This window comes from Empidonax traillii, unplaced genomic scaffold (assembly GCF_003031625.1).
Source record: "Empidonax traillii isolate 1590-97213 ecotype Southwest subspecies unplaced genomic scaffold, ASM303162v1 scaffold761:size885847, whole genome shotgun sequence".
NCBI classification, from domain to species: domain Eukaryota; kingdom Metazoa; phylum Chordata; class Aves; order Passeriformes; family Tyrannidae; genus Empidonax; species Empidonax traillii.
In genome coordinates, this window is record NW_020955954.1 from 182,133 (window position 1) to 191,928 (window position 9,796).

Below are 9,796 nucleotides of genomic sequence, written 5' to 3' on the forward strand. Positions count from 1 at the left end.
TCCACTCCTCAGGCAGCAGGTTTATGACCAATACTCTGGAGATAGGAGGGTTGTCTGGGGCCAGTTACAGGTGAATTAGCCTTCCTTTGCCTTCCTTCATGCTCAGCAAAAGCAAAACGAAACCCTGGGTAAAAAAAAAACCTGTTCTGCTTGGGGAAGGACGTCAAATGAGCTGCGAGGAGCTTCACTGCCCGGCCAGGGCCGGTCTAGAGTCCTCGACCTGCTGTCGTGCCAGCCGGGCCCCGGGCCTCCCCCGCAAGCTTCGCTACCCTGCCCGGGCCAACGCCGCGGCCTCCACCGGGCTGGGGTTCGGGTCCTGCCTCGGCCGCGGCGGCGAGGAGCGGTCCGGAGAACGGGCCGCGGCACCGAGAGGGTGCGATGGGCCGGGCAGTCCCGACCGGAGCGCGGGGAGGAGACGCCGACAGGGAAAAGCCCGTCCCGACCGCAGCGGGCAGGGCACGGACCGACCCCGGCTCGGTGTCCGCGGCCGCCGACGCCGGGCGGCGGGGGCGGGGACCGGCGGGGGCGGAGGCGGCAGTGGGCCCGCCCGGCCCGGGGAGGCGGTGGCGGCGGTGGCAGGTGGTGCTGAGCAGCCGCAGGACGGAGTCGGAGCCGCAGCCGCCATTAGACAATAGGCGCCGGCGGCGGGAGCGGCGCGGGGCGAGCGGCGCGGCCGGGACGGGGCGGCCGCGGGGCCGGGGCGGCCGGACCCGGCGCGGACAAAGGCGGAGGCGCGGGGACCCGGGGCGGGAGCGGAAACGGGCGGCGGCACCACCATCATCGGGCCGCTCCGTGCGGGGACCGAGCCGCAGCCTGACATGATGTTTCCACAAAGCCGGCACTCGGTACGGCGCGGCCGGGGCCGGAGCGGCCGCGGGGCGGGGCCGGGCACCGGCGGGGCCGCGGGACGGCGTGGGGGCCGCCCGGCCTCCGTTGGCGGCCCCGGCGGGGTCGAGGTGATCGAGCGCCTCCCGCCTCCGGCAGCCGAGGCTGTTACCGAGGGGCGGCGGAGCCGGAGCCAGCGCCCGGGGAACGGGCTCCTCGGGTGACCTTGGGCGCGTCCACAGCCCGAGCGCTGGGCCCCGCCGGGGGATCGGCCCCCGGTGCGGCGGGAGCGGGGCGGACTCGGGGCGGGGGGGCCGGGCGGATGCCGGCCCCAGCCCCAGCGCTGTCTCCTGTTGTTCAAGGGCTCCTCTCACCTGCCGCAGCAGCTGAAGTTCACGACCTCTGACTCCTGCGACCGCATCAAAGACGAGTTCCAGCTGCTGCAGGCCCAGTACCACAGGTACGTGCTCCCAGCGGGCCCGAGGCTGTCTCGCAGCTCTGCTGGGCTGGCCGGCGACGCGCAGGAATCGCTGCGATTCTTCTCCTCCTTGCTTCACTGCGTGGACCGAATGAGGACACGGGGCAGGGGACCCGGTCACGTAGCTTGGGACACCTTTGGCTGGAGGAGAACCTCGGGCAGGGGGTTAGTCATGTCTGCATGGGAGCCCAGTGAGGAGAACGCACGTTCCCCTCTCCAGCCAAGGTCTTTCCTCGGAGCGCAGCTCAGCTAGGACTGCAGGGATGGTTGCCATCTCCCGCCTCTTGCTGGGAGTTTTCCTCAGTTCTTATTGCTGGCTGCCATTCTGGGACTGCAAATGCTGCAGGGAGCACTTAAATCCAAAAGCTTATGCTTTTCTCTGTGTGTGTGTGTTTGTGTAAATATTTCTGCTGACCCAAAAGCTGGCTTGAGGCGATCTGTTGCTTTGTGTGTGTGTGTCTGAAATAAACGTGATGCCCTCGTGTTAAATTGACAGGGTGATTCCCTCTGCTACAGCCCGGTGTGTGCATCACTGCCATGTGGTTGCAATGTCCCCCAGCCTGGGCTCTGCCTGCAGCCAAGTCACAAGTTTGTGGTGGTGTCATCCTGGCAGGAGCAGGCAGAAAAACTGCTGGGAAGTGGCCATTTCCTGGTGTCCCTCTGTCTTGGCAGTGCCATCGAGGGAGTAGGGCAGCCCAAGGAACGTGCCTGCTGAAAGACGAGCTTTCCCTTTACCCCACTCTACCCCCTTGGACTTAATCTGCTTGAGAAGGAGCAGGTTTTGAGTAGGTGAAGCTGTTTCTTGTTTGAAACATAAAACCACAGCACACGCCGGCTGCAATTGCTCTGCGGGTGAGTTGGAGTCTCATAAAGCATGGGGAGCAGCGGCACATTCTCTGAAGAATTTAGGGGAAGAGGCAAAATCCTTCTGGAGGAATGTGCTGCAGTTGGGCCTTCCCCCCCCCCCCATCCGGAAGTGGGGCTGGCTTTGGTTTTGATATTATTTTGGAGCATCCCTTGAGTGCTGCAGACAGGCCTGTGCCAGAAGCCATCCCCACCTGCCAGTGATCCATTGAGGAATGGCAAACACCTCCCTGGGCAGCCAGCTCTGCTTCTGCCCAGCATTCTCCTTCCTGTGGAACAAATTTGCCTGAGGGCGGTCAGTGTTCAGCTGGCGGATAACCCTGTGTCCTTCTCCTGAGCGTGTGTTGGTGGGACTCCAGCTGGGAAGGTGGAAGCAGGCTCTTTGCAGTCACTGCTCTGCCGGCATAGGGTGGCCCAGCTCTGGCCGCCGTTTGAAGTCCAGATAGTGATGTCCAAGGAGCCAGCCTGGCCAGGCTGAGGCTGTGCAGGAAGCAGCTGTTCTGTGGCATTCAATTCTCTCACCTCCCGTTTGTGGTTTTCTTACTGTTTTTTGGCTTTTCAGCTTGAAGTTGGAATGTGACAAACTAGCCAGTGAGAAATCGGAGATGCAACGTCACTACGTCATGGTAAGGACCAGACCTGGATGCCAAGAGCATGTGGGTGGCGACTCCAGCGCGAGTAGGTGCTAGTGCCTGGGCTCTGCCTGGCAGGGAGCCTGTGCCCCGCAGAGCCCCAGGGCTCTCAGCAGGGCTGGCACTGGCTTTTCTGAAAATAGAACTGTTCTTTATTTTGTGGTGGCTGCATGCGGTGGGTTGTCAAAATGTGGAGAAGTAGCAGAGAATTTTTTGATGTAGAAAACTGAGCCCAGTGGCTGACTACTTGATGGGTCCTTGGCCTCGCTCCCTGTGCCCAGGGAAAGTGACAGCTCTTACAGATTTGAGAATGAGTTGTAAGGTGCTGGTGTGCAGGCATCTGGGTACTCTGGGAGGGTGACAGCCAGTGAGAGACAAAGCAGTGCTCCAAGAAAGCTGGGAAGCTCCACAGTCCTGGTGGGAAGTTGGAAGTGGAAACCAGCTTCTGTGCAAGAGTGAAATCCTGTGCACCTTCTGACAACCCCACAGCCTTGCAGAGCCATAGTGCTGAGTGCTGGCGTGTCTTTCCAGCACGTGTGTCCCAGCACAGAATGTGCAAATCCTGGGGCAGTGCCTGGTAAAGGCATGAGACGTGGTGCCACGTGTGGGCAGCAGGCTTAGCTGTGGCTTTCCAAAGAGAAATCTGCCAGGAAACAGCCATGTCCTAGTAGTCAGGGTGATGGTTTTCCTGCCAAGTAATACTTCTGGAATGGCCCTTGTAGCAGAAAGGAGGGATGCCAGGCAGGACTGTGGTCTCTTCCGTTCCTTTCGTAGAGTTAACAGGAGGCTGTGATATTGTCCATGAAGATGAACTGGTGCCTGCTTGCCAGGTGCTGCACCTGCCCTGGAAAGAAGAGATAAGATGTAGAAATTAATATAGCAGCTCTTCAGAGTAGAGTTAGGATTTTAAACTAGAAATAAGGGAGCTGGCCCCTCCATCCTCCTGTACTACCTGCACGCCCAGACTCTGAGGGTGTGGGGAGCAAGGCGTGCTTGGGGCTAGGGACAAGGAGAAGAGGTCACAGCTTTCCTTGCATATTAAATGGGAAAGCCTGCCCCTTTCTTGCTGGTAAACAATTGCTTCTCGGGCTTTGCAGTCTGCATGAAGACCCTCATCTCTAGATGTGGCTGAGATACATTTTGTCCCCTTCATACTAACAGTCACCACAATTGATTCAGGTTCCTGTCAGCAGCAGAGGAGAAGATCTGTCACTCATGATGCAGTGCTCAAGGCTTTGCAGGCGCAGGAGCTCCTGCCTCATCTGCGCTGAGCTGGAGTCGCGCAGAGCTGCTGCCACTCCCCACCACAGCAAGTCACAGGAAGCAAAGAGGAGGGTTTTTGTGAATGTGCAAAGCTGCTACAGCTGCTCTGATTTTTGAATAAGTCACAATTGGCAGCTTGGGGGTCGGGCTTCTCCTTCCTGCTTAGTTTTCAGAATGCAAAGAAGCCTTGAGAGCCCGCAGCAGCATTAGAGCAGGCTGAGATCATGCCGATACCAAGCTGAGCGCTTCTCAGACTTGTGGCGTCGGTACCAGAATGCCAGTGATACCCTTGAATTAAATGAGCACAGATGGGGATTTTTCTTTCCATTTGGAAGAATTGGGATTACAGTCTGTAAGCTGCAGGAGGAAGTTTCTAAACTATCGAACATCAGCTGTATAACCGCTTCTTCCAGGGGTCAGGAATTAGCTTCTCCTGCCAACAGATTGTCTGTAGCTGCCTGTTACTGCTGTGCAGGGGTTTTCTAGGTGAATTGTTTTTGTGTGGAGGGGGGGGTTTCCACATAACTTCTTTGCAAACAGCTGAAACTGTGCTAGCTGGATGTGTTACTTGCTACTTGAAGTCCAGTTGTGATCTCTTCCATTTGCTGCTGAAGCAGCCATGCAGGCTTTAGGTTACCAGCCAGGCAAAGCTTGCAGAGTTAGGCTCCCTCTCTTTTGGCTGTGGATATAGAAGTCCGTGGAGCCACAAGCCTTTTTCCAGGTTTGATGTAGCATCGCACGCTCTCACCTTGATGCAGACTGTGGAAAGTTGTCTGTGAGGGGCCCAGCTGGCAAGTCTCCAGGCCTCGGTCTGCAGCAGCATGAGGCTCGAGCAGGGTGGGCACGGACCACCTGGGCTCAGGGCTCTGCCTTAGACCTGGAGGGGGTCTCTGTGCTTGTCTCCTGCTGTCTTTGTTTCCCAGGGCTGGTCCTTGCTCTCCTTCCATCCTTGCCCAGCCTTTGTAGAAGACCCTGCCAGGAATGCAGTGGTAGCTCCCAGCACTGCTGTATGGAGCCATTTTACCTGGTGGAGACTGGACTTACAATTTGTTCTGTTCTCTTCTCTCCTGTTCTACAGTACTATGAGATGTCCTATGGGCTGAATATTGAAATGCACAAACAGGTAGGACAGAAAGCATTTCCAAGTGCTCTAATTCCTGGGGAAGGTGGTTGTCTGCTGTGTGTTATTCCCTGTCACTTCAGTGGTATTTCAGGAACTAGAAATGCCATGAGTCTGTAAAATGTCAGAGCTACCTTTAAAATGCAGGGCCCCCCTCCCATGTCTTGGGATCACAGTGCTGAACTGAGAGCTCCCACTCCGGGCTCTGGGCACCCTGTAGTTCTGCTTAGGGCCTGAACGGGTATTTAAGCAACAGAGAGGGCAGTGCAGGCAGGGTCTGGAGCTGTGGCTTGGAGACTGCGGCAGCTTGGATAAGTTTGCTCATTACCCTCTCTGATGGTTAAGTTGTTAATTACCCCCAGTGACTAATTACCTGTGGTATTAACAACATGAGCCTCCTCTGAGCCTGTCTCTGTCTGGCTCCAGCTCCAGTCACAAAGTTGGCTGCATGTCATGACTCAGTTATAAGCCTCTTAGCACAGCTCTGCTCCCCACAAAGGCACTTGGTGCTTCTGATCCCATTGCCCTTGTTGCTAAGCCCAGGAGACTGGCTTTCCTGGGAAAACCTGCATCTTGTTGAAGAATCTGAGCCATAGATCCTCACCGCTGTCCTGTGAATGTCTCCCAGCCCAGTCTGCTTCTCTGTAGTGCTGGTGCGTGCCTAAACTCTTTGGCTCTGTATTTCTTTTGATGCCACTGGAAAGTGATTTGCAAAGGACTGGTAGCTTCGCTATTTGCCAGGACGAAAGCATTTAACACCCCAGAACTTGCCATTGCTTGTGTGTGGGTAGTGAGGAAGCTGCCCAGCCCCTCTGGTCTCCCTGAGTAGCCCCAGTCCAGCAGCTCAGCTGCAGGGAGGGAGAACCTGAGGAGGGGTCTCAGTGGAGGCAGCTCGTGTGTCTGTCTGTGTCTACATGGCAAATGTAATTCAACACATCCCCACCTGGGTCTATAGTAAGTTTCCTATCTAGTTGCTGCCAGTTTGTTAAATGAAAGTTGGAGACCTGGAAAGAGAATATTGAATATTTGCTCTTTGCAGACAGCAGCATCAATTCATTTAACTGTGCAGGGAGGTTCCTCAGGGGTGAGGTGACCCCCATGGCACCAGAACGCTGCCGGCATCTTTCTGAGGAGAGGGTGTTTTCTTAGGGCCATTTGGTGACTCAGGGCTGGGCTGGGAAGGAGGAGGGTTGGGCAGCTGGTGCTGCGGGTGCGCAGTCCTGAGCTATCTGACCTTTTCTCTCTGTTCTTCCCACCTTTTAGGCTGAAATCGTCAAGAGGCTAAATGGGATTTGTGCACAGGTTCTGCCCTACCTTTCACAAGAGGTGAGTCCCCCAGCTTGGGGCTGTGTTGGCAGGGGGGAGTTGAGGCCCCTGTTGTGCTGCAGCCAATGAGGTGTCACAGCCCTCTGGCACAGGCAGCTCCCCACACCTTGTCTAGGAAACCTCATTGCTTGCTGTCTGTCCCTGCACAGGGACCAGCCCTTCAAGGCAGTTTTGGCTCCTCAAGTGCTGTGTGGTGGGTAATGTGCCTGTCTGTCCCTTTTGTGATGGCTGTGGACAACGATGGGCTCTGGTCTCTCCTGCCTGTGGTTCCTGAGTCATCAGCCACTTCCGCGTGGGCAGTGGGAGCTTTGGGTGCTAACTGGGGTATGATGCTTAAAAAATACCTCCATGTGGCTCCTTGAGATCTGGTTCCTCTGTCTCATTAATTAATGCAGCTGATGGGCTCCTCCCACTCCCCTTAGAAATTAATTGGGGGGGGGGGCACATGTGGAGTTGTTGCCTTAGGTGAGGTAAAGACAAAACACCTCCAGTGCTGTATTTTTCGTCTCCCCAGGGAGGCTGAGCTTTGGGCAGTTCTCCTGGCAGTGTGGTCAGGACTAGTGGGGGATGGAGGCTTCTTGCTTGGGGTCAGTGATGGACTTGGGGCACAGGCTCTGTTTTTTCCCACCCACCTGTTCTTGGGAAGGACAAAGCGGCTTGCTGATCAGATCAGAGCTGCCTAATAACTAAGCCACAACTAAACCTTTTGCATTTTAATGCAATCCCTACCTTGTCCTGCTGCCAAAATGGAAAGAAAATCCCCTTGCTGGAGTGCAGTGAACAGGCCTGGTGCTGAGACCTTGTGCTCTACAAGGAGAAAGTACAGTTGTCCTTTATTTTTTTTAAGTACGTGATACAGCCATTTTTCCTGCCTGTGTTTGGAGCACCCAGCTGCTGCAGTTGGGATATGGGACGTGCCCCAAGGACTAGGAAGCTTCCCAAGCGCTTCTGATTTTATGGCTTGTTTTGTTTGTTAGAGGGTCTGCGTAGGTGAAGGGCAGCAGGATGAGAGACATTGCCCACCTTGGAGCCCTTCTGGCCAAGGATTGCTGGGCCTCTACAGAGCAGGACGAGGGTGGGAGCAAAAGGGGACCTGCTTAACCCTGTGGTGAGGAAATGGATGAGACAAACTTGCTTCCTTCCCTGCTCCTTGCTGCCATGGGTCTCAGTGTGAGGCCCTTGTCATGGGTGAAGTGTGTGCAGGTGTCTCCAGCTGTGGGGTAACCAGCCTGTATCTGACGTGACACCTCACTGTCAGCAGCATGTATGTGTGTGTGAGACCCAGTAGGATTTGGTCCCTGTTCTGCTTCCCAGTGGCACTGGAAATGACCCTGAATTCCTTTGTTTTCTCCATACCAGCATCAGCAGCAAGTCCTGGGAGCCATTGAACGAGCTAAGCAGGTTACGGCACCAGAACTGAACTCCATCATCCGTGTACGTGATGCATGTTTAGTTTGGGTTCAGAGGGATGGGAGTTGGTACCTTTGACCTTTGAGATGGAGCTGGGCCATGGAGTGGTGACCTGGGGATGTGGCCGGCCTGCTGGGAGCAGGCTGTGGATGGTGCTGCAACTGTAGGAGGACAAGGCTGCAGGTGCTGGGTTGGCTGCGCTGGAACAGGGCTGGTTCCGTCCAGGCTTGCTGTGACCGAGGCCATGGGTTTGCAGGGGAGCAGGGATCCCTGCTCTGTCTCAGCAGGGTGCAAGGAGAGAAACTTTGGTTGAGCAGGAACCAAAGCAGCTCCTTGGCATGAAAACACCATCTGCTCTTGGTCAAGGTTGTAAGGGCTTTAACCACATCCTTGGAACAAGCTAGAGTCTGATGCCAGATGTCTTGTGGCGTAGGGACTGTGTGTTGTGCTGGGGACACACTGTTGAAACTTCTCTTGAGGGTGTCACAGCCCCAGAACTCTAGAATCTCTTTTTCCACCTGCCCTGAGGCTGCAGTGCTCTCCAGGACCCTGAGATCTCTGGTTTAAGCTTGATTTCTGGCACAGTGTGTTTGGGCATTCCAGGTCCCTGGGTTGGGGTCCAAGTGCACTCAAAATGACAATATCCCTGTTCTCTCTGTCTGTCCATCATTCTCTACAGCAGCAGCTTCAAGCTCACCAGCTGTCACAGCTCCAAGCCCTCGCTCTGCCTCTGACTCCGCTCCCTGTGGGCCTCCAGCCCCCATCCCTCCCTGCTGTCAGTGCCGGCACTGGGCTCCTCTCACTCTCGGCCCTGGGCTCTCAGGCTCACCTCTCCAAGGAGGACAAGAATGGCCATGACGGGGATGCCCACCAAGATGACGATGGGGAGAAATCTGATTAGGGGGGCTGGGGGGAGGGGGCTGTCTGGGGAAAGGGAGTGGGTTAATGCAAGATGCAGCATCTCTCTCTAGTTGCTGTGCAGCAGAATTGCGGAGACTTGTGTTTGGTGGCAGCTTGCCAGGCCTGTTCCCATGGGCAGCAGGGCCTGGGGGATGCCCCCACCGCCATCCCCATGGGCAGGCTGCTGCACAGCAATGCAAGCGCCATAGCAGTAACCATGTGGCCCAATCATGCTCTCCCTGTGCCCAGCCTGGCTTCCCTGTCCCTGCTCCCACCCTGTCATAGAGCCAAGCCAGAGCCTGGCTTGGGCTGCTCTGGGGCCATTTGCCCCCCTGGCTGTCCCAGCTCCTCCGTGCCATGTGGCTCCCCTCTGCCCCGCTGCTCCCCCCTCGGTATTTAAAGATTGCCCTTGATCCTAAAAGTTCTGCACAACTCCCTGCTGGGATCCCTGGCCCAGAACAATCTCCTCCTCCCCCAGGCGCTCTTGGTCTCGTCGCATCGCCCTGGCCCTGTCTCCCCCACACCCTTCCTGCACTAATACCAGGCCAGCGCCTTGCTGTTCTGCATGTACCTGTTCTTAACCATCTCCAGCTGCCGGGGTTTGGCCCTGGGCTGAAGGGGGGCTTTGTACCACCTGCTCCCCCTCAGCACAGCACCCAGCTTTGGAGCCCAGGCAGCTGGGCAGAGGGGCAGGCAGACCAAGAGCCTTCCCTGGCCTCCCCCTCCCTGTGCCCATGCCCCGTGTAGAGGATACAGCAGCTTTCTCTGTTCTTATCTGTGCGCTAGCGTGTCTTCTTAAAAAACAAAAATGGGAAAAAAAATAATCTGGTGTTTGTATATAGTCCTTTAGAAAGATCTTGTTTTGCTTTTTGTGTTTAATCACTTGACCTATAATAAGAGGAACTGAAAATGCTGTATCAAGGACGTACAAGCTGTGCCTTTCAAATAAAGAAATAAGAAGGTTGGTTAAAACTGTGA

General features: G+C 56.1%; 1 protein-coding gene across 2 annotated transcripts; it reads left to right on the forward strand.

Annotated features, from left to right (window-relative positions):
* The first annotated feature begins 708 nt into the window (after positions 1-708).
* Positions 709-9,796, forward strand: AES (amino-terminal enhancer of split). Of its 2 annotated transcripts, none has more exons than XM_027901051.1 (7): positions 709-845; positions 1,188-1,285; positions 2,730-2,793; positions 5,141-5,185; positions 6,446-6,508; positions 7,868-7,942; positions 8,598-9,796. In XM_027901051.1, the coding sequence occupies exons 1-7, from the start codon at positions 819-821 to the stop codon at positions 8,817-8,819; spliced, it is 594 nt and encodes a 197-aa protein (XP_027756852.1). In that variant the 5' UTR covers positions 709-818; the 3' UTR covers positions 8,820-9,796. The 2 variants fall into 2 exon arrangements, with proteins under 2 accessions (XP_027756852.1, XP_027756853.1); XM_027901052.1 differs by having other exon boundaries at positions 8,601-9,796.